Raw genomic sequence first — 27,066 nt, 5'->3', positions numbered from 1 at the left:
GCTTATCCAATTCCGGGTAACAACTAGTCAAACATGAACTGTAATGTTATCTCCAATTGGTGGTACCAAAATTAAAGTTTATATTTAATATCAAATATTTAAATTTATCGGACTTCCACTACTTCATAGCTCACTGATTGTTCTTATCTAGATTGAGATGGAAGATTCGAGTTCTTTACAAAAATTAAAATAAAATAAAATAAAATAAAGGGTATAGTAAAAAATATAAAATTCTTTACAGGATATCTGATTAAGGGTCTCACTCACTAGTCACTAACATATAATAAATTATATTTAATACTTATAGGTCTTTCATTTTGTTATCTCTAAACATTGCCTTTAATTCGAAACTGACACGTCGATACATAACAATTATTATACGGTTCGATATAATTTTAAAGCTAATTTAGTTTTATTTATTTTTTGTTTAAGTGCTTAATTAACTGTGCTATATTCAATTAAATCGAAAAGAATAATCCAATTATTTCTATTGACCAATCGAATATTGAATTTTCTTTTCATCCTAAAGTCTATTGAAATAATCCAACTCTTCAACTCCCTTGAATGGAAATTGATTGAATAGAAAAATTTTGTAGAGCCCTCAAACATTAAACCGAGCCAACCAATTCATTGGTGGCAAGAAAACAAGCAGTCAAGCATTCGCATAAATCATAATCACATTCAAATAAATAGATGGTAGTCTATTCATAACTTTTTATTTTAAGTTTTTACTCAATAATATTTCAATTAATTTAAATATATATATATATATATATATATATATATATATATATATATATACACACAGAGAGACAAAAAATTAAAATTTTGCTATCCGATTAGACTACGATACATTCAAATAAATAGATGATAGTCTATTCATAACTTTTTATTCTAAGATTTTACTCAATAACATTTCAATTAATTTGAATATATATATATATAATTTACACGCAGACAAAAAATTAAAATTTTGCTATCCGATTAGACTACGATACATTCAAATAAATAGATAGTAGTTTATTCATAATCACATTCAAATTAGATGATAGTCTACTCATAACTTTTTATTCCAAGTTTTTACTCAATAACATCTCAATTTATTTATTTGAATGTGATTTGAATCACATTCAAATAAATAGATGATAGTCTACTCATAACTTTTTATTCCAAGTTAATTGAAATGTTATTGAGTAAAAACTTAGAATAAAAAGTTATGAATAGACTATCATCTATTTATTTGAATGTGATTATGAATAGACTATTATCTATTTATTTGAATGTATCATAGTCTAATCGGATAGCAAAATTTTATTTTTTTGTCTGCGTGTATATTATATATATATATATATAGTCTATTCATAATCACATTCAAATAAATAGATGATAGTCTATTCATAACTTTTTATTCCAAGTTTTTACTCAATAACATTTCAATTAATTTGAATATATATAATATACAGACAGACAAAAAATTAAAATTTTATTATTCGATTAGACAACGATACGCTTCAAATAAATAAATAAATGGTAGTCTATTCATAACTTTTTATTCCAAATTTTTAATTGATAACATTTCAATCAACTTGAATATATATATATATATATATATACACACACACACTCTAAAAAAAAAATTAAAATTTTGCTATCCAATTAGACTACGTTACATAGCTCCTTCATAACGCCTCGCCACGTGGCACGAATCCTTTAATTAGAACAGTTTCTAGTTATCTAACGAACTTTCTATAAATAGCCGTTATAAAATTCGCCACTCAATTCAGAACCAAAAATCGAACAATGAAAATGGAATCTTCCGAGTTAATACCGAGTCTCCCTGAAGAGCTCAGCCTCGAGTGCTTAACCCGCCTCCCTTACTCCACCCATCGCCTCGCCTCCGCTGTCTGCCGGCGTTGGCGCCAACTCCTTCAAAGCCAAGACTTTTACTACCAAAGAAAAAATTCTGGGCACACCCACAAAGTTGCGTGCTTAGTTCAAGCTGAAAAAGAATCAGACGGTGGCAAAAAACCAGGCGAGTCACCGAGTTATCGACTCAGCGTGTTCGACCGGGTCGGTGCGGTATGGGACAGGATTGACCCGGTACCCGGGTATCCAAATGGGTTGCCGCTCTTTTGTCAGTTGGCGGGTTGCAAGGGCAAGCTTGTGGTGATGGGCGGGTGGGACCCGGATAGTTACAACCCGGTCACCGACGTTTTCGTGTACGATTTCGGGATGCGGAGGTGGCGGAAAGGGAAGGATTTGCCGGCGAAGATGTCGTTTTTCGGGTGTGGATCTGCGGAGGGTCGGGTCTATGTTGCGGGCGGGCACGATCAGAATAAGAACGCGCTGAGGACGGGGTGGGTCTATGATTTGAGGCGGGACGAGTGGAGTGAGTTGACTCAGTTGAGTCAAGAGCGAGACGAATGTGAGGGGGTGGTGATAGGGGATGAGTTTTGGGTAATTAGCGGGTATAACACCGAGAATCAAGGGGCTTTCGATGGAAGCGCCGACGCTTACGGGTTCGGATCCGGTCAATGGAAGCGGGTGGAAGGGATTTGGGAGGCTGGTCGGTGCCCGAGATCCAACGTTGGGGTGGGCAAAGATGGGAGGATATTTAGTTGGTCCGAGCTAGACTCCGTTGTACGGGCCGGGTTATGCGGGGTAGCGTTGGGCGATCGGGTTCTGGTCACCGGGTCGGAGTACCAAGGAGCTCCAAGTGGGTTTTATCTGGCGGAAATTGGGGAAGGGCAAAAGGTGAAATTGGAGAAAATCAATGTGCCCGATGAATTTTCTGGGTTTGTTCAATCTGGTTGCTGCGTTGAGATCTAATAATAAATGGATCCGAAAAGTATGTCACATATAATTTTGTAGTGAATTTTACATCTGTGGGACATATATATATAGTTTTGTAGTGAATTTTACATTTCTTATTTATATATATATCTTGTGTAATTAGAAATTGTACAAAAGGTTAAATTTTTGAAGTGGCTCAAAAAATTTGTACGTGTTCTGTTTTGAACCTCACTTTTGTAAACTATACTATCCTTGTGTTCAAGTTCTATTTTTGTTATTCTGTTGGCTTTGGTTTATGGCATTGCCCAAATGTTACCATGATGTATAATAGTTTCGATTACCCAAAAAAAAAAAAAAAGGATTGGCTTTCAGTATAACTATCCAAAAAATACTCATTCAATTATAAAATCCCGTTGGTTCGAGTCCCAATCATTGTTGGAATTCTTACTCCTCTCTTATGTGGGAGTTTATTTGTCTCCCGCATTTGGATTATTATACATCTCACTCTTAATAATAATATTATTAAAGACAGTCTCGATCAATCTCTTATTGTACATATCAATTGTACTATGATGGTAATATATTAATATATAAAAAAAAATCTCTAATTAACTTAATTAATTATTAAGTCGTTTTACGTCATTAAAACAAAAAAAAACAAAAAAAAAAACAATCTCCTCTTAAATCAAAGCTAACAATATTTGAAGTATTTGATACCACCGACTATAGGACCATGATTCAGAATGATGCAATTTTATTTGTTGCGTTACATAAGTGAAGTAGAAACCTTTTTGTTTGATAATGAAGGAAGTTTCCAAAGTGCTAGTAGCTATGCCCATAAATCAGTCTGAATCCAACAGCTTCATCGTGTCATCGATCAATGAGCAAACATCTCCTCCATGGACCATGGGCAGGCATCTTGGGGAATTGATTTATTAAACATATTAAGGGCTCCTCATTTAATAAAAGAATTGAAATAGATGTATTTTTATAATTTCTTTTTTTTTATAATTTTAATAATAACAGCTATTTTTATTTTTGTTTGATAATAACAACTGTTTAGCCACGACACAATGTAATTGTTTTCTATTAATAAACTTTTAAAAACCGTGACACAAATTCTACTCCATTTTTTTTCTTCTAATTAACTATATCAGTTGAGCTGAATAATAATATTATAATTTTAATATTTAAATCTCAATATTTTCGTGTTATGGGTCTGAAAAATGATACATTTTATAATTTATAAATTATTTAATTATCATCTAATGTATAAATGTCACATTAACTAAAGTTAAATTAAAACTTAAATGTTGGAAGTGGAAGTCTAAAATTACTCTAAAAGTAAAGACGTTTATTTGTTCTTTGAAACTAATAAATTGATTGATAAATTATACTTCTTTTATTTTTATTTTAAAAGAATTTTTAGATTTTTTTTTTTTTTGTTGGGAAAAGGAAATTCACTCAAAATCGAAACAATTATTTGGTTTCAATATGCGAGTAATTTGAAACACACGCACAGAGACAGTGGCTTGAAAGTTAAAATGGTGCGTGTTGTTGTGGACATGAACAGCGGCGGTGGAGGTAGCGGAGTCGGAGGAACATCGACTTCATCGTGGGTCTCGACGACGTCGGTTTCAGCATCTGGGAAGAGGATTCAGAGAGAAATGGCGGAGCTGAACATGGACCCACCTCAGGATTGCTCTGCTGGTCCCAAGGGTGACAATCTTTACAACTGGGTCGCCACCATCATTGGCCCTGCTGGTGAGGTTCCCCTAAGCTCTAACTCGCTCTCTTTTGGCAATTTTTTTCTTTTTATCATTTTTGGTGACGGGTTGTTGTTTTTTATGATAAAATTTCAATTTTGATCATACTTCCGTGATGGGTGGTCGTTCTTCATGATAAAGTTTCAATTTTGATCATATTTTAGTGGTGGGTTGCGGTTTATATTGTTTTTGAAAGATAAAAGTTTCAATTCTGATTATTTTCGAGTGATGGTTGTTGTTTGTATTGCTTTTGGTCAATGAAGTTTCAATCTTGATAATTTTTGAGTGATGTTGGTGGTTGTTTGCTTGTTTTAATGATTCTGTTTCAATTTTGATCATTTTCGAGTAGTGGGTGGTTGTTATTTACCTGTTTTCTTGTTTTTTATTATAAAATAATTGGTCATTTTTTGAGTGATGATTGCTTGTTGTTTCTTGTTTTTTGATGATAATGTTTCAACTTTTATTAGTTTCAAATGATGGGGTGGCGTGTAATTTCTTGTTTCATGCTCCTTGTCTTGATTTTGTGGTCTGTCTTGGTTGAATTATAATGGCAACTTGTTGGAATATTGCTGATGCTATGAGTTTCAAGCGTTAATTGAACTAAGGATCGTTGCTCAATTATTGATGCTCATTGTCTTTATTAGCAACAGACTATTGGGAAAGGTAAGTTCACATGTTGAATTATCTAGTTTTTGATGCACTGCATCGTTGATTTGTGGGCTTTATTTTATGTGTTTATCAAATTATTAAACATGTTTCTATAAAAGTTGCATATGTCTTTTTCCGACTATTTGCTTTCCATTTGAATTGTCTATTTTCTGTTACAGCAGCTTCTGAAATCTGGTTAATGCCTGAGTTGTCTTGTTGGCATGTCAGCTTTGCAGTGTTCACTAAGCTCATTTTCATGTTGTAGGAACACCATACCAAGGGGGTATATTTTTTCTTGACATAACATTTCCAACTGATTATCCGTTCAAACCTCCAAAGGTATGCTATTCATGAATCTCATTTTGTCTGGCATATGTATCAATATAACCCTACATAATTTTCCTACTCTTCTTATTTTCAACCCTATTGGTTTTTCAAGCATATTTTGTTGTGCGATGGGTCTGGTCTTGATGCTCTTCAAAGCTGGGTTAGATAATCATGGTTATGTGTTACACAAGCAGCAATCTCATCTCTTGAAGTTAGACACTTGGGAAAATAGACTGGGTTGGAACTTGACTCTATTTTACATTTGATATTGTTGCTTAAGAATAATGAACACGTTTTTCTATTGTAATTATCAAAGAAGTGGCAATCTTGAACTATCACGGACTATAAAAATCCAATCAGAATGGCAAGAAGAATTTTGCTTCAGACTGGCTGCGAATGTGATGTTGAGGTGTTGAGCTTTTCCGGCATGATCTATTTGAACATGAAGTAAATAGTATTGTTCAAAGGATAGGATTTTGTACTTGCAAATGTAGAGACTTGAGAAAATGAGACTTGCTATTGGAAATCTTGGTCTGGTTGCAAATTCTTTTGACAAATAACATTCCCTTTTGTTGGAATCTTGTTGTTACGTCGTGGGTGTTTAAGCATTTGCATATTTGAAGTCCTAGAATTGTAGAAATTAGTATAAACTAAATAAATACATTCTCCTTTCTTTGCTGCATTCTTCATTTATTTGTTCTTTAATAATAAGTATAGTTTTGCAGGTGGCATTTCTAACTCGAATCTACCACTGCAACGTTGATTCTGCTGGCAATGTTAATTTGGATATCTTGAAGGACAGTTGGAGTCCAGCTCTGACAATTACGAAGGTGCTACTTGCAGTCAGATCAATGTTCACAAACCCTAGCCTTCGTAAGTTCTTGTACTAGATTCTCTTGTGCATTTTTGTTGTTTGTTGCATGATTGGCTTTAGCTGGGCTGCCTAGGTGTGCAGATCTCGGACTTGTTTGCTGTTGTAATATTAGATGTTACAAGCGAGTGACGTGCATAAACTTTTCTGTTAAATGTGTGCAGATAATCCCATTGTTCCTGGCATTGCCCACTTGTACTTAGAAGATAAAGCTAAACATGATCAACTAGCAGCAGAGTGGACACTGCGATTTGCCAAGTAATGAATCCAATGAAAGAGCTGACACCGCTTAACATTTCGATGTTGTTGTAGATTCCTTATCAGCATGTCGTTATTAGTCCAAGACTGCACCCATGCCACTTTCTTGAATATGCCCCTAGGCATCTATAAAATGCTCTCCAACATGAACTGCAATGTTATCCTTGCAACTATATCACGTTTGAAAGCAACTGTGAGAAATTCAGCTTATTGTAAATGTCTTGCCTCATATGGTTACATCAATATTTAGTTGCTGTGTCGAAATAAAATCATTCCACCACCCAAGCAAGAGGTGATGGATTTTATTTTTAAAGTATGAAGATCAATTGTCTACTCTAAAAATATGTTAGAATCTCCAAACCGAGGCCATTGGTTGGTGGGTGATAAAGACTCTTCCCCAATTGTGGAGTGAATGAGTTCGAGTCTGTATGTAAGATTCACCTTTCTTTGCAAATATTTGTTTACTTGTGTGAGATAGATTTTGTTTGTATTGTATGCTGATTTTTGAGTTATGCTTGGATAATATCTAGTTGTGCTATAATTTTGGTCATTGCAATGGACGGCATGCATATTTTCGAACTTAGCCCGATAGACCCAAGTTTAGAAAAAGGCAAAAAAAAGGAAAAAGAAAAAACACACACACCCCCACACGCATACACACATACATATATGTACATGCAAGCGTACGAATCCGTGGGGACCTGGTGGTGCCAAAGACTTGGATGTTTAAGAGTGGAAATCCGTAATACCCAGTAGAGCAAATTACAGAAGCAGTGTTTTTCGTATATCGAAACTGGGGTCGTTGACTCATTTTTTTAATCATCAGAAACACACCACATGTTCAACTACCTACCTTTTTCAATCTTCTACACCCGTTATTACCTGTTAACAATAAATGTCTATGGTAAATGCTATGTTACATTTCATGTAACATAGGGACTCCCAAATGTCTATTGGTAACTGAAAAAAAGATCAGAACTTGTTAACGAGAGAGAGAGGAAAAAATGGGAAAGAACATAAGAGAAGTGGGAGTGGAGGATTTGATGAAGGTGGGATTGAAACTGGAGGAAGCTGAGGAGTTTGATAAGATTTTGAAGCAAGTGATAAGTTGCAGCAAAGGGCTTGATGCAAGAGAGATTTGGCGTGAGCTTGTGGCCAGAAAAGTGCTTAAGCCATGGCACCCACATGGGTTGCATCAACTTGTTTATTACAGTGTGTATAATGATTGGGACGCTTCCATCAAGGGCCCTCCTCTTTACTGGTTCCCTTCTCTGTATGTTCTTTGCCTATCTCTCTTTTGCTTGTATCTCTTGATTTCTTGCGTTGCTTTTGTTTTTGCCAGTTAAAATTCCCTGTAATTTTGACATATTTGATATTAGGAGTAAAAGATTTGATCATGTTTCAGATAGTTGTGTTGGGGTGTTATTGGATAAGAATGTATAAGTAAGTAATCTTAACTGTATATTATTAAAAGTGCTCACGTGATGCAGTATCTTTGAAGGACTCGCCAATTTTGTCTGTGAAATCCACTTATTTTGCTATCTTATGGGCACACATCTTTGTGTGCTTTCTTGTAGCCTAAATTTAAGTCTATGGGCACATATGTATTTTACAAATTATTACAACTCTCAATTTTGAACTTTTATAATTTAAGATCAGTTCTTCAATATCATGGAACATCTCTATTTCTTAAGAATGAAATAAAAGATTTTTTTTGAAAAATACGGAATCTTTAATTACCAATTAAGACATAAACCCCTTTGAAATTTTGGAAGGAATACACGAAAACACTGGTTAAGCGGGCATTATCAACATGATTTATCTCATATTAAATGGGCTAGATTAGTACCACAAGAATGGCGAAATAGAGCCAAACACTGTATGACTCAAAATAAAGATTAATCTTGGCATCAAAGTTTGAATCTTTCTCCTAACGGATACCTATGTTTTTCAAACATCAGAGATCAATCGAAGCTTACTAACTTAGGAAATGCATTGGAAATTCATGGACCAAAGCTCCTAGGGCGTGCGTACAAAGACCCCATAACAAGTTTTAGGCTCTTTCAGAAATTCACAGTTGAACATCCTGAGGTGAGTACTTACTATTTTCATATGCTACTGGACTCGTTCTTATTCTGAATTTTGTATCTGAGTATGGTTTCAGGCTTATTGGGAAATTGCTCTTAAAGAGATTTCAGTTGTATTCCGCGAGGCCCCGAAATGTATTTTAGACAGAACTGACAAATCAAAGCATGGTGGAACATGGCTTCCAGGTTCAGTTTTAAATATTGCTGAATGTTGTTTGCTACCCTCAAATCATCGGAGAAAAGAGGACAATACTGTGGCTATTGTGTGGAGAGAGGATAGATGTGATGAATCTGCTGTTAACCTTATGACATACAAGGAACTCCGCGAACAAGTAATGTATGCTCTCATCAGAATTTTGTGTATATGTACTGTAGTTTGTGTTTAACCTTATTTTAGACTAACATTAACTATGATTTTCTCTAGCATCAGATTTGATTAGGCCGTTTGAATCAAATGTCGCCATATATATACACTTTAGGTATATCAATGTCAAACTAAGCTGAATTCTATTTGAAGAAAATAAATCCTTTAGTCAAAATTCGAGTCTTTAACATGGGAACTGTTACCTGCTTTCTTCCTGTTACATAAACTTTTTCAGCTGCTGATAAAAGAAGTAACCATTATTAATAACGAATGATCAAAGGAAATAAGTTATGTCCTTTATTCCTTGAAAACCTTCTTCCTTCCCACATCATTATTTTTATGTTTAAATTTACTTTTATTTTCTTCTATTTTATCTTTTTTGATATGTTTGCTGCACGAGTTACAGGTTGGTGGCTAATGCATTGGATACAATGTTCTCAAAGGGTGATGCAATTGCAATTGACATGCCAATGACAGTCCGTGCAGTTATTATATATTTGGCTATTATACTAGCAGGATATGTTGTAGTATCAATAGCTGACAGCTTTGCAGCTAGGGAGATTGCAACTCGTTTGCGAGTGTCTAAAGCCAAGGGTATCTTTACTCAGGTGATCATTCATTCTTATAGTTCATTCTATATATGAAGGAGTAGAACTTCTGAAATTTAGGAACTTTATCGCGACACTCATTTTCCCTTTCATATTTTTTGTCACTCAACTATATGCATTAGTTGTAAGAGAAATACAAGCAGTCTGCTTAACAAATTGTTTCTAGTTATCCTGTTATTGACGTCAGATTTTAGAAGTGATGTCAGATTTTATAAGTGATGACATAGTATTTGCTCATTATATTTTAAATCCTTTTATATTACATCCCCATTACTCTTATGCATCACTTTTTCTTCTCTGTTTCTGTGTTGCCTTTGGAGTCAATTCTAAGCTAGTACTTACGTGCAGCTTTTCTGGGTAGATATGAATACATTTTAATATGTTCTAAGAGATTCCATGTATTATATTCGTTATGAGATTACAATCCAGTTGGTGTATCATTTGTTTGGTGATATCTGCCTTCAATTTGTATTCAGGATTTTATTCTCAGAGGAGGAAGAAAATTTCCTTTATACAGGTAAAGGATTAACTTTTATAGTCTATACTAGATGTTGCATTTTGTCATCTTGAGTAAGAAATTTACCAATTTTGATGGCGTAAATCATGTTGTCATCACCTTTATCAAGTACCAAAATTCTGAAGTCTTTACGAACATAAATTGTTTGCAGCATGTGGCTGAAGCTGTAAAATTTTTTATCAATTGCATTTTAATCATATCCATATTATACAACAGGAATTGCTAATCTGTATGTGTCATAGAGGTCCTGTTGATATCTGCACTCCCCATGTAATTGATTCTGAACAGCATTTATGCACCCCATAATACTTTGCGTGATCTTGGATATATTTGTGTGTTATTAAACTCCTACCAGCTCACATGACTGAGTTGAAATGATTCACATGGGTTTTCTTGAAATTAAATCATAGGGAATGTCCTTTTAGCTAGTTAAAGTGATAGAGAATTGTGATTTTAAATGAAAATTGGTTCTTTCTTTACATTTTCAGCAAGCTCTTGAATTTCAGACTAACTGAACTAAAAACATCTTTTATTTCTTAAGAAACCTGAGCTTTATGGCAAAAATTGAAATGTACTTGTTTCTTATTTCTTTCAAAGTTAAATTGGAAGTAATGGTTCACTTTTAACTGCTTCTATGAAGGCCTTGCATAGAATGCTTTCTCATGAAGTACTTGCGTTAGATTTAAAAGCTAAACTAGTGTGATAATCCCATTCTTTTTATCTGAAACTATTATGATATACATTATGGACTTGGACATGTTTTAACTATTCCACTATTAATGTAATGGCATTTTGTCCCTCTTTTACAGTAAAGTTCTAGGCGCTGCTCCTCTTAAAGCTATTGTGCTCCCTGCGATCGGAAATGATGTAGGTATTCCATTAAGAGAACAGGATCTATCATGGAAAGATTTTCTTTCCAGTGTTGACTACCATCCCAGGTATTGATACCACGAAATTCAAGATCCCAATGTGTTTTTATGGGTTCTCCAATTAATATGCTGTGAACAATTACGTATGTCAATATTTTTGTGGTGACAGGCCAAACTATTACTCTCCGGTTTATAACCCAGTGGATGCTGTCGTTAATATACTCTTTTCATCTGGAACCACAGGTAGCAAAATTTTTTAACCGTAGATTTATTCTTTTTCCTGTTTTGACACCCACTTTAGAAATATTATCTTATTTATTGGCCTTAATTAGGAGAACCAAAGGCTATCCCATGGACACAACTTTCATCGATTCGATGTACTGCTGAGGGATGGGCTCATATTGATCTCAAAGTTGGAGATGTTTATTGCTGGCCAACCAATTTGGGATGGGTGATGGGGCCGGTTATACTATTCTCAAGCTTTCTGAATGGTGCGACTCTTGCTCTGTATCAGGGATCTCCTTTGGAGCGCAGTTTTGGAAAATTTGTTCAGGTGGCACTTCAATTTTTGGTTTTTCCTGTCTGTAAACTCTTATTGCCTATTTCTAGGAGGGCTGATCTGATTTTTCAGTGCCTTAGAGCTGATTACACTACCAACCACCTATTATTCAATAGAGTTCCTATGTCAATATGCCACGGAATTAATAGGAGAGATCTTAAACATTCAATTGTTTGGTCGTGGTGCAGAAATAATACTAGAATAATACCAGACTACTTAGCTTGGCCATGCGGAGACATTTTGAACTTGAGCTGTAGAGGATTCTTAAATGACATTGGATATAAGGACGGAAAAATTGTGTGGTTATCATGAAGGTTTTGGCTTTAATACAATCATAACTGTAATAGATTGGCATCACTTTTTCAAGTGCATAGCCATAAGTTCAGTACTGGGAATTGCGAGATTTTGCTCTTGTTTATTGTATTTATTTTCTGAAACTTTTTCAGGATGCTGGAGTAACTGTTTTGGGTACAGTTCCAAGCTTAGTGAAAGCATGGAGGAACACAAACTGTTTGGAAGGCCTGGATTGGACAAAGATAAGGTAGTCTCCTTTTTCCGACTTCAAACTTAGGAGTCTTCATATGATTCAGAATGAAATTGACTCAAAATATACGTATAGATCCTTTGCTTCCACTGGAGAAACCTCCAATGTTGATGATGACCTTTGGCTCTCCTCGAAAGCTTGGTACAATGCCATTATTGAAAGTTGTGGTGGCACAGAGCTTTCCTCAGCCTACATCCAAGGAAGCCTGCTGCAGCCACAAGCTTTTGGAGCATTTAGCACTGCAACAATGACGGCAGGGCTTGTTATTCTTGATGAATGTGGAGTACCATATGTAAGAACATTTTCTTGATCTAACTGGATTCTCTTTCTTTTTACAAACCTTGCCAATCAAATTCTCACCACATTGTTTCTTGCCTGTAACTTGACTCTGAGATTGCAATAACATGTGAGAGAGCACAGTTATTATGAATGCATATGCCAGATTGACTGATTAATATTCTGTTCTATATTGTTTATATGTGTAATTAATCTTTTTCAACATTAACAGCCAGATGATCAACCTTGTGTTGGTGAAGTGGGTTTATTCCCTCTATACCTCGGAGCTAGTGACAGATTGCTTAATGCTGATCATGAGGAAGTTTACTTCCGCGGGATGCCAATGTATAAAGGAATGGTACATGTAGACTAGCCTTTCTTATAAAACAGTAGCATTGAGACATATTTTCATGCTAAGTCGTATCAATGATACAAAATGCTTTACCTCTTTTAATATTTAAAAGCACTGTGGTCTTTACTCGAGCTTGTGCTTCTGCAACTAAGCTAAGACACAACCAGTAAAACAAAAAATCTTCTGTTTGAATTCATTTCCATCACTTTTCATAATCAATGGGAGCCAGAGAGTTATCAGACAATCATGATTCCAGTTTACAAGCAGCTTAAGAGTACGATTTGTAACTTGACATGTCTACTGGCAGTGTCTCAGGAGGCATGGAGACATCATCAAGCGGACTGTCGGGGGCTATATCATTGTACAGGGAAGGGCTGATGACACCATGAATCTCGGTGGCATAAAGGCATTACTTCTTCCGTTGACTTTTTTATCTTCACCAAGAAGCTCTTTTAAGTGTTTACACATATATGCATGGCTCTATTTTCACAAACTTGAACTTATTTTCTATTTTTCACAAACTTGAACTTATTTCATCCCTTTTGTTTAATATCCGCTTCTTGGCTTCATTTGTTTACGTGTAAAATTTGATATGCAGACAAGTTCCGTTGAAATTGAGCGTGTCTGCGACCAAGCTGATGAAAGTATCCTGGAGACAGCTGCAATCAGTGTATCCCCAGCAGGTGGTGGTCCAGAAGTGCTGGTAATATTTGTGGTACTAAAGAAAGGATTTACCAGTCAACCAGACAAACTCAAAATGATATTTTCAAAGGCCATTCAAAGCAAACTCAACCCTTTGTTTAAGGTTTGGTGCTAAGAGCCTCCATATTTCTTTTCAAATCCATGTTGTTTGGAACCATTTAAATTACTGATACAATTCTACTCTGATATGATTTCTTTTTCCTCAATTTCTTTTTTAACTAATATTTACCAGGTGAGCTTGGTAAAGGTTGTCCCGGAGTTTCCCCGAACTGCTTCTAACAAGTTACTGAGGAGAGTGCTGAGAGACCAAATCAAACACGAGCTTTCTGTTCGGAGTAGAATTTAGAAGCAACATCAATTCTTCGTGCATCAGTTTTCAACCAATTTATACATCATGTAGATCTGTAATTCCTCCTTGTGACCGAAAAATTTTATTGTGTGATTCACTTGTGACCGAAATGAAGGAAAAGTTATCAGCAATTATCATGCTTTGTTTGTGAGTAACTGTCAAACAGCACCTTTGTAACTTAATTTCCAATAATTACTGTACATTTGATATCAAGTTTGCCAACCATCGATTTTGATGATCCCTAATGAACTTGTGAAGGGTATATCTGTCTTTAAAATAAAAAATAAATTTAATACTGTTGTCATTTTCCCTTATGGTGCGTTTGGTATACTATATTGTATTATGTTGTATTGTATTATTTTAATACAGGTGTATTGTATTATGTTGTATTGCATTAGCACTGTATTATAATAATGTTGTATAATGTTTGGTGCTACACTGTACTATATTAATTTTTAATTATATTATACTTGATGTTGTACTGTGCTGTATTAATTTTTTGTGATTACTTTATATTATATATTTATAAAATAATATTTATTAATACTTAAAAAAATTAAATATAGAAGTCTTAAATTTTAGAAATTTACTAATTTTTTTAGTATAAATTTAAAAAAATATCATAATTCTTCATAAAGATTGAAGGTTATATCCTTTAATTTTCGGAAGTATAACATTTATTTTATGTATTTTCTAAATATATAACTTCTTAAATATCGAAGCAAATAATTTAATCAAATAATCTTGAAATAATATAACAAGAAAAATAAATAGTTAAAACCTACAAGATTTGTTCAAAAGTCATCTTAGAACATCTGTTCATATACACCACAAAATAATCACAAAATGATAAAGTGACAAAATTGTCATAACATAGTTAATAGTAAAATGAATTGTGCTAATATTTTATATTATTATTTATGTTATTATTAATTTAGATTAATATTATTGAAATTCATTTGTATTTAAAAATTTATTATTTGTTATATTAAATTATTTAAAAATAATTAATTTTTATATATTAATTATATTACAATAATTAAATAGTGTAATATTATATTATATTTTATATACTTTTAAGTATTTATTATTAATCATATTAAATTATAAATTTATTAATAAATTATGATGTAAAAATAAAAAATAATATTATATTATATTATAAATTAAAAATTATATATTTATTCATTTTTATTATTATTAAGTAAAAGTAAAAGTAAAAGTAAAAGTTAAAAAAAAAAAAAAAAAAAAAAAAAAAAAAAAAAGCAAAATTGAGAGGCAGCTTAATACTATGCAATACCACACACCAAACACACCCTTAAGTAATTAATTGGTTGGTACCATGAACAACTAACTTGAGAGATAGTTGTTGTCTGAAATTTTTTAAACAGAACAACAGGTTCCTTTCCTGGTGACCGCCTTTGACGTCAGCATGTTGAACCTACTACAGCGAAACTAGCTTCAGGTATTTCTTGTCTCATCTGCAAGCAGTCCCATCTCATTTATTAATGATCTTCTAGAAATGTCTTATTTTATAATAACAATAATTTTTTATTGCTGCTTTATTAGTAAATAAAAATAAATTTTTTACCTCATAAAAATATGAACTGATAATTTTCAAATAATTTTTATTCACCACTCCAAACAATCGGAATCCCGGAGAATACGTAATAATAAGTTCTGAGGCTATGGAAGTGTCATTTTTTTTCCCTCTTTATTTAATTCCATAGGAGATACACAGTAGGCAATCCATGAAAGCAAAATATTTTTGAACTTCGAGGAAGAATGTCCAAATCAGCCAAATATAATAATTTACATCACGTGTTTCAGCTACTCATCTTCCATTCTGATTGATTTTGTGCCTACCACACAACTCAACTGCTCCATGTCTCACTTCATAAGAGTGCCTGTTTTTTTTTAGACTGATTAATCATTAGATTACTGTATTACACAAATATTTACAACAACTACTTATTATAGCAGAGATATTATACTGATATTTACAATCAAATATATATGATTGAGACTTACATTATTACAATAAATTTTATGAAATACATGCCCAATACAAATAATCCCTCACAAAAAAAGATATCCATACTCCACTTGCATTTAACAAGAGAAAAGAATATAAAGAACATTTAGCCCCACGATACTTTTGTGGGGGGGCTAGAACCACTGCCCTCACAAGCATTACGAGTGCAGCAGCCCACCACTTCAGCCAAGGCCGAAGTGGCCATAAGAGTGCCTGTTTAGCTGAAAAAAAAGAGCAAAAAATTTGAGTGGCAAATGGGGAAGAATATAAGAGAAGTGGGAGTGGTTGATTTGGTGAAGGTGGGACTGAAAGTGGATGAAGCTGAGGATTTTGATAATATTTTGAAACAACTGATTGATGGAAGCAAAGGGCTTGACCCAAAAGAGATTTGGAAGGAGCTCGTGGCTCGAAAAGTGTTTAAGCCATGGCACCCACATGGGTTGCATCAACTTCTTTATTACAGTGTGTATAATGATTGGGATGCTTCCATCAATGGCCCTCCTCTTTACTGGTTCCCATCTCTGTAATATTCTCTTTTCTTATCATCTCTTATGAATGTTCATGTTTTTTATTTTTGTGTTGGGCTTTGATTTGTAATTCAATGTGTGATCTTTTCACCGTTTTATGATCTTTTTTGTTTGTGTGCGTGTTTGTAAGTTTGAATCTTTTGTCCTTACTGATCTCTGTGTTTTTTAAATGATAGAGATCAGTCTAAGCTTACTAACTTAGGACATGCGATGGAAATTCATGGACCAAAGTTTTTAGGGGCTATGTACAAAGACCCTTTTACAAGCTTTAGCCTCTTTCAGAAATTCACTGTTGAACATCCTGAGGTAAGCAATTTTTTATGTGTGAATATTTATTTCTTTACTTAATGCAAAATTAAGTTTTATTTATATGCTTATGAGTTATTGGACTTGTTTCTCTTCTGACTTTTATGTCTGGGCATGGTTTTCAGGCTTATTGGGAAATTGTTCTCAAAGAGATTTCAGTCAAATTTCATGAAGCCCCAAAGTGTATTCTAGATAGGACAGATAAATCAAAACATGGTGGAACATGGCTTCCAGGTTCAGTTTTGAATGTTGCCGAATGCTGCTTGCTACCATCAAGTCGTCTGAGAAAAGAGGATGATAGTGTGGCTGTTGTGTGGAGAGAAGATAGATGTGATGACTCTTCTGTTAACCGTATGACATATAAGGAACTGCGTGAACGAGTAATGTATGCTCTCTTGCATAATTTTCGCTGTTTATATCTTATTGTAATAAATTCCCGTGTCTACTGGTCATTGTAGAGTAAATATAGCTAACATTCTCTTTAGTATCAAATTCAGTCGGGTTGTTCTGGTTTCCATCTGCGATCATAGGTTTCGTAGGATAAGGTTCTTTCTCAAATTGAGTTATCGAAGAACTCATAGAGGTTAATCTTTGTTTTTGTCAACAACCTTCTCTTTTGTTGATACATCTGCTGCATGAGTTACAGGTTGGTGGCTAATGCATTGGATACAATGTTTTCAAAAGGTGATGCAATTGCAATTGACATGCCAATGACAGTCCATGCAGTTATTATATATTTGGCAATCATACTAGCAGGATATGTTGTAGTATCAATAGCTGACAGCTTTGCAGCAAGGGAGATTGCAACTCGTTTGCGAGTGTCTAAAGCTAAGGGTATCTTTACTCAGGTGATCTTTCATTCTCATAGCCCATCCTAATATGAAGGATTAGAGTTTCTGAAAGAATTGAACTTCATTGAGCCACTAATTTTCAGTTTAAATCTTTTGTTTTCTGAACAATATACATCAGTTGTTAGAGACATAAACAGTCAAATTGTTTCTGGTTCTCCTGTTAATGCAGTTAGATTTCAGAAGTTTGAAGACATGGCATGAGCTGTTTAGATTTATCATCTTCAGATATCATGTTTTCCTTGGCTTATATATTACTTTTCCATTTCTGTTGGCAGTATGGGCTTTGCTGTCAATTTTAAAGTAGTAATTATGGTGTGCTTTTCTGGATATTATTATATATTCTGATAGATTCTATGTATCATATATATGCATTTTGAGCTACAGAGTCCCGTTTGTGTGTCATTACTTTGGTCTGGAAATTGAAATCTGCCTTCAATTTGTATTCAGGATTTTATACTCAGAGGAGGGAGAAAATTTCCTTTATACAGGTAAAGGATCAACTTTGTACTGTTTATACTAGCTGCTGCATTTTATGTATGTTAAGAGAATTTGCCAGACTCGAGCATCACTTTTGTCAAGTGCCAATAATCACTTGCCACAATAGCTTATTTGCTACACTTGTTGAAATTTTATGGAAGTTTTGACTTCTGTCCTTTAGTTATATCTGTATGTATGAGAGGATTTGCTTATATGCCTAGAAGGTCATGTTGATCTGCAATACCAATGATTGTAGTTGATTCTAAACAGCATTTATGTCACCATTATACATTACTAGACTATGGGTACATTTGCTTATCATGAAATTCTTCCCTGCTGTTATGATTGAGTTGAAATCATTCACATGTTTTTCCTTAAAATTAGATCAAAAGGAAATGTCCTTTGCAGATTGTATAGGAATGAAGGATTGTGGGTTTTAGATGATCATTTGTTATTGAATTAGCTTTGAATTTTGAGAGGCCTGAGCTGTTCAGAAAATTTTGAAATGTATTTGCACAAAAGTATATTCCAAGTAGCTGTTCCTTTTTAAATTCTTCCGCAAAGGCTATTTGTGAGAGTGCTTTACTCGAAGCATTTTATAATTGAAAGCTAAAACTAGTGGGCTAATTCCACTCTTTTTTATGAAATCGTTACTATTATGATATACATTATGATCTTGAGATGTTTGAAGTATTTTAGTAGAAACATAATGGCTATTCATCTTTGTTGTACAGTAAAGTTGCGGAAGCTGGTCCTCTCAAAGCTGTTGTGCTCCCTGTGATTGGAGATGATGTAGGCATCCAACTAAGACAACAAGATGTATCATGGAAAGATTTTCTTTCCTGTGTTGATTACCATCCAGGGTATCTATAGCCATATGACTAAAACTACTCTGTTTTATTTTTGTTTTTCCCATTTGGTGCAAGGAAGCTTCTATCGCTATCGTCAATGCAATATCCCAAAATAGTTTTGCAGTTTCTCCAACTAAAATATTTTAAACCATTTTAATGTGTGACAACATTCTTGTGGTGGCAGTCCAAAGTATTACCCTCCAGTTTATCGCCCAGTGGACTCTGTGATTAACATACTTTTTTCATCTGGAACCACAGGTAAAAAAACATTTTAATCACAGATATTCTTGGCTGTATTTTTACATTCCCTTTATGAAATAGTATCTTGTTCGTCTATTGGCCTATATCAGGAGAACCAAAAGCTATCCCATGGACACAACTTTCACCTATTCGGTGTGCTGCTGAGGCATGGGGTCATATTGATATGAAAGTTGGAGATGTTTATTGTTGGCCAACCAATCTAGGATGGGTGATGGGACCAATTATACTGTTCTCAAGCTTTCTAAGTGGTGCAGCTCTTGCTCTCTATCATGGCTCTCCTCTTGAGCGCAGTTTTGGAAAATTTGTTCAGGTGATTCTCTCATACTTGTTTTTTCCCCCTTTGTATAAGAGCTTATTGCCTGTTTCTGGGACATGTATCTGATTTTTACCTTAGGTGCCAAGGGGCCACTCACACTTCTAACCACCTATTTTGTGAATGGTGATACACTTGCAAAGTTGGGATGCAAAGTATGATGATTCCTTCAGCCTTGGAGATCCAATATCGAAGAACTGCTGAACTGATTGGATGCAATATATGTACTGTTTATATAGATTATAAGATTCAGCATTTAGGTTAATGATGTAATGGTTTAGAATAAAGCTAGACTAATTTTCTGGGCTATATTGAGGCATCAACTTGAGCTTCAGAGAATTCTTAATAGACATAAGAATTGAGAAGATACTGTAGATTCCCTGTTTATAACAAAGTTTTGGCTTTTGGTAAAATCATAGTAGTAATAGACAGCACCAATAGTTTAGGGGCTGATTGGCACCACTTCTTCTTCAAGTGCATGGTTATATAATTTGAGTACTGGGAATTTTGATATTTTACTCTTCTACACTTATTTTCTGAAATATTTTCAGGATTCTGGAGTAAGTGTTTTGGGTACGGTTCCAAGCTTAGTAAAAGCTTGGAAGAACACAAACTGTCTGCAAGGCCTAGATTGGACAAAGATAAGGTACTCGCGTCTTTCCAACTTCAAAAGTAAATGCTTTCTTATAATTCAGAATAAAGTTGACTTAATGTATGTGTAGATCCTTTGCTTCCACTGGAGAAACCTCCAATGTTGATGATGATCTTTGGCTTGCTTCAAAAGCTTACTACAAGCCTATTATTGAATGTTGTGGAGGCACAGAGCTTGCCTCATCCTACATCCAAGGAAGTATGCTGCAGCCGCAGGCTTTTGGAGCATTTAGCACCGCCACAATGACAACGGGTTTTGTCATTCTTGATGAACTTGGAGTTCCTTATGTAAGAACTTTTCTACATCTAACTGGATTCATTTTTCGTTTACATATTTTTTTTAAAAAAGCAAATTGGCTGTAATCATATTCTAAGATTGCAATGACACGGAAAAAATCGAAATTGCTAGGATTCTTGTAATACAATGAATGAATCTGGAGACAAATTGACCATATTAATACTCTAATATATATTGTTATTGTGTGTAATTGATCTTTTTAAACTGTGACAGCCAGATGATCAACCTTGTGTTGGTGAAGTGGGTTTATTCCCTCTATACCTCGGAGCTACTGACAGATTGCTTAATGCTGATCACGAGGAAGTTTACTTCAGTGGGATGCCAATATATAAGGGAATGGTATGTGTAGACCTGCCGTTTTATTACTAAGTTGTATTTATAATACTATATGCAGTCCTACTTAATCTCTAAAAGCAGCATGCTGAATTGGTGTAATCTCAGGTCTCATACCCTTTTGGCATCTGATTACCCAGACTATAACCCTTATAAGTTCACTTTTGGTCGAGTTAACTGGCATGGCTCAGGTCGGAGTCTCCAGAAGCTAGTATTTTTGGGTCAATGGAAACATTATATAATTACTGAATAGAAACTATTGTTCACTGTCTCCGGTGTTATGCTAGAAAATAGAGGCACAAATGAATCGGCCAGTACTGAGCCAATGAATTGCTGCTACTATTTTGTTTCATCTCCTCTAGCATGTACTGGTGCATCAACTGAAAGATGCAACTCGTGATAGATTTTAGAGGCATTAATTCATTCAGGTGTATTGGCAGCACCTACGGAGACATGGTGACATCATCAAGCGGACTGTTGGGGGATATATCATAGTACAGGGGAGGGCTGACGACACCATGAATCTTGGTGGCATAAAGGTATTACTTATTCCTCCTTAAGTTTCGTATCTCCAACTCCAAAGAAGCTGCTTATGCACTCATGTTTGGCTTTTTTCATCTCTTCTTTTCTATCTTGTGCTTGGGCACAAAATTTGATATGCAGACGAGTTCTGTTGAAATTGAGCGTGTGTGTGACGGCGCAGATGAAAGTATCCTGGAGACTGCTGCAATCAGTGTATCACCAGCAGGTGGTGGTCCAGAAGTGTTGGTTATATGTGTGGTACTAAAGAAAGGATTTACCAGTCAACCGGTGGACAAACTTAAGATGATATTCTCAAAAGCCATCCAAAGGAACCTCAACCCTTTGTTCAAGGTTTTCATGCTTTTGACCTTCATATTTTCTTTAGAAGTCCACGAAGTTAGAACTTTTTATGTTACTGATCATTCTATCCTGATTTCACTTTTTGATTAATTACCAGGTGAGTTTGGTTAAGATTGTTCTGGAGTTTCCCCGAACTGCTTCGAACAAGTTACTGAGGAGGGTTTTGAAGGACCAACTGAAGCATGAGCTATCTGTTCGGAGTAGAATTTAGAAGCAACATCAGCTCGTTGCATATCAGATTCTAACTCGTTCTTACATCATGTAATTTGTTCTTGTGATACGGTGAAATGAAAAACATGCAATCGGTAGTCTGATGGTGCATTTCTCCACAATATTTTGTTGTCTTTGTTGTAACACCATTGTTGTAAGGATGCATATTCTGGGATGCATAATAGTTCAAATGACTAGTACTTTGATGAATAAATGCATCTTTCCCGGAAAGCAAATGAATATTCCTGTCATGATATTGTTTGTTTAAGAAATAAGTTTATCTTGCTTTCAAATTTGGTGCACGATTGATGTATAGGTAGAGTTAGAAATTTTTGTATAATATCATGAACCGCTAGCTGCTAAACCCTAACAGTGTTACTGCATTTTTAATCAACAAAATCAGTCATTGGTTCCGAGATGGCAACCAAATGAGGATTATAATCCCTAACGTAAGGCCACTAATTCTCTTTGGGAAGTGGGGATAATAGACTTTAAACATGGAGAAGCTGGAGGCCAGCTCTGACCTCGAGTGATGACTGGTTGTTTCCGTAACCCCTTATTTTTTTTTTTAATTATAGTTGTATATTAGGGATACATCAAGCCACATATATGCACCCCTAAAATACATCAAGCCACAAATGTGCACCCCTAAAAGCTTTGAAACAATTGTTCATAGTTTTACACCTTGTGCCTTATTTTGATCAATCAAAACAATTAGCTACTACCGTTAAAAATTTGCTCATTTTTGCGAAGCCAACTGTCTTCTTCCCGTCATGTGCCTTCCTGAAGACGTGCTTGACATAATCCGAGTACAGAACGGGCTTATAGATCGGCTTCTCTCCACTTGCTAGCACTTCAGGCAAAGGGCATATTGTGTCTTGAGGTCTTGGATTTATGAAAATGGGGACTGAAATGCTGTTCTTGCTTCCACTAGCAACCACGCAATGCTCTACACTCTTGTATCGACCGTTGCTAAGAATTTGTAACGCATCACCGATGTTGATAAGCAGGGAGCCATCAATCGGATGGACATCAATCCAACTTTCTCCGTCATTTCCTCTCACGTAAAATCCTCCAATGCTATCTTGAAGGAGAACGGTGAGGGTTGATACATCTGAATGGCGGCCTACGCCAATAGTGAGTTCAGGATTTAGGCAAATGGGACAGAAGTTAAGGTTTGTTCTGACAGAACCCACTCAAGTTTGTTCACATTTAGCCCCTTCATCAACACTTGCAATAGCTGTTTGATAAGAGCGTCTGAACTCTTCATGTATTCCAGCACTTCATCCCTACAGGCAAATAAGGGGATCAACACATACGTGATATAATAATGAACAAGTTTTTTGAGAATTTGTATGGTCAATTAATAAGGTTGCTTGCTTATTTGCAAACAGGAGGCCGCAAAGCAGAAGCTTCTTCTTAGGAAACGTAAAACTGGCTAAGGAAATCCTTCCATTCCAAAGCCTTTTCAACCTGAGTGTTAAAGCTGGTGACAAACCTCACATTGTTAGAAGGTGAAGGCTCCTTTGAGTACCTCTTCTTCTCATAAGCTGACAGCCCGAACGACCTGGAAGTATCCCCAGTTCTCAGTAGCATCGCAGATGGATTTTGCGACTTCAGCATCATTGCATTTTGACATATCATTGACAGCAATGGATGCCTGGGGAAGGACCTTGGCCTCATCGATTCTCTCTTCCAAGGGATGGATATACTGCTTGGGGAGAGCTTTGAGTCTCATTTCGGAGAGACCCTTTGCTCCATTCCCTTGGTTTATGACAAAGTGAAAGTTGACGACTCATCAGTGAATGAAACAATTGTTGGTGCCATTAGTTAAGAACTTGGTGATTGATTAAAGCAGTGAAGTAACTTGAACAAATAGGAGTATGTATAAAGGGCAGCTGGTGTTGATGAAATTAACATGTCCACTACTGGCTACTTATAATGCATTGCTTCTAGCGTATTCAACTTTCGGTGGATGCGTATACACTGCATAGTTTGGTAATTTTTATGCTTTACACCTTGTTATGGAAAAATGAACACACCAAATGCCGATAAATGATGACTTTTTCATGGTTGGTGAATATCCATTAACCATTATGCTGCTTCTTCCTAGTAAACTACTGAACATCTTCTAGTGTTTGACAAAAATCAATGAAGAATTTACTGTTATATTAAGCAATTGTGTTAACCACACAGAGTCCTTAATTTTGTAAAAGAAAATATTAAATAATTAAGGCGTAAGAATGGGTCAAGAATTTTTTTTTCCAATAAACCTTCTATGGCCGGACTCTTCAGTTTAAGTGAGGTGGTGGACGACTTCGCTCTCAAAACGTAGAAAGTGGTTCAAGACTCCTATGATATTTGAGGGTAAATTTCATATTACTCACTTTACTATTTTAAAAATTTCTCCTGATGTTTAAAAAAATTTAAAATTTTTTTTAATTTTGTTTAAAGGTAAGGAAAAAATGAATGTGGGTCGATGAATTTTTTTAGTCCTCTTAAAAAAATGAGTAAATCAAGATTTTTAAAGTATGAGAGTAATTTAAAAGCAGTAAAAAATGAGTAATAAAAATGAGGCCTTAATTTTATTTTTTATATATTATGTCTAATTATATGATGTTTAGGTCTGAATGGAAGAAATTAAATATTATGAATTTTACCTAAATGACATAATATTTGAATAAAACTTTAATATTCGCTCCCATTAATATCCCTATTAAATGCATTTGCTTTCTATTATACAAATTATCATTTTCTCATTTTTTATTTTTTTTTCATTTTCCTTGTTCTATGGGTATTCAACTATCGATTTTTTTTTTAATTGTAAATGAATAGAACTTTAGGTGAGTGTATTTTATAATAGGTCTATCTATTTGTATTTATAATTAAAAATTTTCATAATAAATTTTAATTTTTATTTAATAAATTAATTTTAATTCAAATGATTTAGCAATTCTTTGTTGGTTTATGCAACTACTATTGAATACTAAAAATAATATTGTAAGTATCATATATTAATAGAAAAAAAAATACATGCATTAGATATTTATTTTGTTTATTAGCCAAATAATTTATTCATATCTTGTCATGTGTTTAACAAATAAATATAAGTATTGTTAATATTTATGAGGTTATATATGATAAAATATCATACTCCAGATGTTTTCTTTTTTTTAAAAACAACTTAGTACTTATATTCAAAAATATATATTAAACTCAATCCTATTTAGATTGCATTAAAAAAAAAAGCTAGCTAAGTTTATTTTCGAAGTCAATAAAGTTAAGCCTAAGTTTATTTTTAAAGTCAATAAAGTTAAGTCCTCAAATTCGGTAGGAATTGCAACTTTAAGCAACACAATACACTGAAATAGTTAAAGCTTATTGAGTGATCCAAGTAAAAACTGCATGAAAAGCCTGCATGTTTGATGAATGTATAACTGATATAAATTATATATGGCTTTCGACGTTTCAAATTTTACGTATCATGTTTCAATTTTTATATTAGGGTTTCAAATTTTGCGTCAAAGTTTAAGCTTTTTATCACAGGTTTCAACTTTTAATATTCATTTTGAAGGTCGAATTGTGTGGCTAATTTTTTTTTTTGTCATTTTTTGGTTAATTTTTGATTGCTTCCCTTGTGAATTGATTATTTTTATATCAAACATTTCCTTATGAAATCTCAATTTTCTCGTTTTTTTTTTAAATTTAATGAGGACGCCCACTTTTCCCCTTATCTTTTGAATAAAAGTACAATGACTAACGGTTTTTAAAAATAAAGGAACAATTTGAAAATAATGTTTGTTTTTGTTTTTCACTTTATTATATAACCACTAAATCACGAGAAAAACTCAAGTGAAGTTGTTCCACCACCTCAATATGCAAGGGTGACGAGACAACTCACCAAGGCTCTTTCGTTTGGTGGAATAATGGATTCTACACTAAGATCTGCTGATTTTTCAAAATAAAATTTACTTGGACCATTAGGGATTCTACACTAGTGAATTGTTTCAGCACCCCAACGGACAACCAAAAGAAATTTTTTCTCCCAATCCATAAATAATCATTGACAAGTGACTTCTGCCAATTACTTTCCTTCTCAAACCTCAACAGTTTCTTCTCTCAGTCTACCAACTATTCTAAGAATTTTGATCTAATTGTGTGTGTTCTTTATTTTTCTTCTCATTTAGGATTGTGTTTTTTGGCCACGTGGGTAGTGGCTCTCAATAAGGAGAGAGCGACTGTGCTCACTTGATCAAAATTCTTAAAAATAGTATCTTAGCTTTTATCGTTTAGAATAATAAAAATCACACTTAATTATTTTGTTTTTTTTAACTGTTATTACTCGGCTTTTGAAGATCTAAGAGTCGTGGTTGTACGGCTAATTTGAATCCTCATCTCCTTAATTATTCACTCATTGTCTATCTTCGGCTTTTAAAGACCCGATTAAAGTTTAGTATACTCTTCTTGATCTAGTTTTTCTCACTGTTTATTTACTTTTCTCTCACACTCAAAACTTCTAACCATCTAAGAATGGTGATGATTAGAATTGCCTTGGTGTATACATACAAAAGCTTTGGTGATCATAATCTCTCTTAATTTTTTCTCTCCCAATTTATCTTTAAATTTTAAAGAATTAGGTGGTGAAGCTAGCAATATTTTTTGGGATGAGCTGACTAAATTTACTTCTTAAAAGTGTTTGTTCTATACAAATGAAATTATTGAAATAAGATACATAAGTAAATATATATATATATATATATATATATATATATATATATATATTAATAATAATAATAATAAAAGTACAATGTGAATACAAAAAATATATTATTATGTCTTGAGATTCTTCAAAAAAGAAAACTCATACATTATCAAATTGTGTCAATAGTCTGTAATTTCTCTTTCAATATATATAATCTACAATTTGAAAGAAACTCATTCTTTATTTTGTTTTCATATATTGTCTTTATTAATTTCATAGTTGAAAATACTCTCTTTGTTGTTGTTGTTGAAATAGGAAGGGTTAATACTAAAAGAATTTCTATCAAACAAGTAAATCTATTGTTTTCTGATCTCAACTAATTATAAGATAATTTAGAAAGAAAAATAAGATTTTGAAAGTGTTGAAGAGAGGTACATCAATCTCAAAGCATTTTAAGTATCTTCTCAAAGCCCGTAGGC

General features: G+C 34.1%; 4 protein-coding genes and 1 pseudogene across 5 annotated transcripts; 4 read left to right on the top strand and 1 right to left on the bottom strand.

Annotated features, from left to right (window-relative positions):
* The first annotated feature begins 1,685 nt into the window (after positions 1-1,685).
* Positions 1,686-3,070, top strand: LOC102610119 (F-box/kelch-repeat protein At1g15670). Its single transcript, XM_006488834.4, has one exon. It carries the CDS (start codon positions 1,801-1,803, stop codon positions 2,827-2,829), a length of 1,029 nt encoding a protein of 342 aa, XP_006488897.1. The 5' UTR covers positions 1,686-1,800; the 3' UTR covers positions 2,830-3,070.
* Positions 3,071-4,214: 1,144 nt separating this feature from the next.
* On the top strand, positions 4,215-7,140 carry LOC102610947 (constitutive photomorphogenesis protein 10). Its single transcript, XM_006488836.3, has 4 exons — positions 4,215-4,557; positions 5,473-5,546; positions 6,260-6,407; positions 6,570-7,140. Exons 1-4 carry the CDS (start codon positions 4,338-4,340, stop codon positions 6,665-6,667), a joined length of 540 nt encoding a protein of 179 aa, XP_006488899.1. The 5' UTR covers positions 4,215-4,337; the 3' UTR covers positions 6,668-7,140.
* A 214-nt stretch (positions 7,141-7,354) lies between these two features.
* Positions 7,355-14,099, top strand: LOC102610435 (probable CoA ligase CCL12). Its single transcript, XM_006488835.4, has 14 exons — positions 7,355-7,936; positions 8,625-8,754; positions 8,828-9,087; positions 9,521-9,722; positions 10,199-10,239; positions 11,049-11,177; positions 11,278-11,351; positions 11,441-11,661; positions 12,114-12,208; positions 12,287-12,503; positions 12,720-12,845; positions 13,147-13,245; positions 13,438-13,644; positions 13,774-14,099. Exons 1-14 carry the CDS (start codon positions 7,668-7,670, stop codon positions 13,885-13,887), a joined length of 2,184 nt encoding a protein of 727 aa, XP_006488898.1. The 5' UTR covers positions 7,355-7,667; the 3' UTR covers positions 13,888-14,099.
* A 1,928-nt stretch (positions 14,100-16,027) lies between these two features.
* Positions 16,028-22,178, top strand: LOC102611250 (probable CoA ligase CCL12). Of its 2 annotated transcripts, none has more exons than XM_015533509.3 (14): positions 16,028-16,448; positions 16,629-16,758; positions 16,884-17,143; positions 17,405-17,606; positions 18,057-18,097; positions 18,821-18,949; positions 19,122-19,195; positions 19,288-19,508; positions 20,063-20,157; positions 20,234-20,450; positions 20,674-20,799; positions 21,222-21,332; positions 21,457-21,666; positions 21,773-22,178. In XM_015533509.3, the coding sequence occupies exons 1-14, from the start codon at positions 16,180-16,182 to the stop codon at positions 21,884-21,886; spliced, it is 2,199 nt and encodes a 732-aa protein (XP_015388995.1). In that variant the 5' UTR covers positions 16,028-16,179; the 3' UTR covers positions 21,887-22,178. The 2 variants fall into 2 exon arrangements, with proteins under 2 accessions (XP_015388995.1, XP_006488900.1); XM_006488837.4 differs by having other exon boundaries at positions 16,029-16,448; positions 21,234-21,332.
* Positions 22,179-22,586: 408 nt separating this feature from the next.
* Positions 22,587-23,712, bottom strand: LOC102616533 (bi-functional coumaroyl CoA and feruloyl CoA ortho-hydroxylase Diox4-like; annotated as a pseudogene).
* Positions 23,713-27,066: the final 3,354 nt, after the last annotated feature.

Source organism: Citrus sinensis, chromosome 2 (assembly GCF_022201045.2).
Source record: "Citrus sinensis cultivar Valencia sweet orange chromosome 2, DVS_A1.0, whole genome shotgun sequence".
Taxonomy (NCBI): domain Eukaryota; kingdom Viridiplantae; phylum Streptophyta; class Magnoliopsida; order Sapindales; family Rutaceae; genus Citrus; species Citrus sinensis.
Note: the sequence above shows the minus strand (reverse complement) of the source record. Positions and strands in the feature narration are given on the sequence as shown.

Excerpts from the sequence above, each read along its gene's own strand:
- LOC102610435 (XM_006488835.4), top strand. The coding sequence starts at position 7,668 with ATGGGAAAGAACATAAGAGAAGTGGGAGTGGAGGATTTGATGAAGGTG. Across the intron at positions 10,240-11,048 it reads AGAAAATTTCCTTTATACAG|TAAAGTTCTAGGCGCTGCTC; the intron begins GTAAAGGATTAA and ends CCTCTTTTACAG. Across the intron at positions 11,352-11,440 it reads CTTTTCATCTGGAACCACAG|GAGAACCAAAGGCTATCCCA; the intron begins GTAGCAAAATTT and ends GGCCTTAATTAG.
- LOC102610119 (XM_006488834.4), top strand. The coding sequence starts at position 1,801 with ATGAAAATGGAATCTTCCGAGTTAATACCGAGTCTCCCTGAAGAGCTC.
- LOC102611250 (XM_015533509.3), top strand. The coding sequence starts at position 16,180 with ATGGGGAAGAATATAAGAGAAGTGGGAGTGGTTGATTTGGTGAAGGTG. Across the intron at positions 16,449-16,628 it reads CTTTACTGGTTCCCATCTCT|AGATCAGTCTAAGCTTACTA; the intron begins GTAATATTCTCT and ends TTTAAATGATAG. Across the intron at positions 18,950-19,121 it reads TGTGTTGATTACCATCCAGG|TCCAAAGTATTACCCTCCAG; the intron begins GTATCTATAGCC and ends TTGTGGTGGCAG.
- LOC102610947 (XM_006488836.3), top strand. The coding sequence starts at position 4,338 with ATGGTGCGTGTTGTTGTGGACATGAACAGCGGCGGTGGAGGTAGCGGA. Across the intron at positions 4,558-5,472 it reads CACCATCATTGGCCCTGCTG|GAACACCATACCAAGGGGGT; the intron begins GTGAGGTTCCCC and ends TTCATGTTGTAG. Across the intron at positions 6,408-6,569 it reads GTTCACAAACCCTAGCCTTC|ATAATCCCATTGTTCCTGGC; the intron begins GTAAGTTCTTGT and ends AAATGTGTGCAG.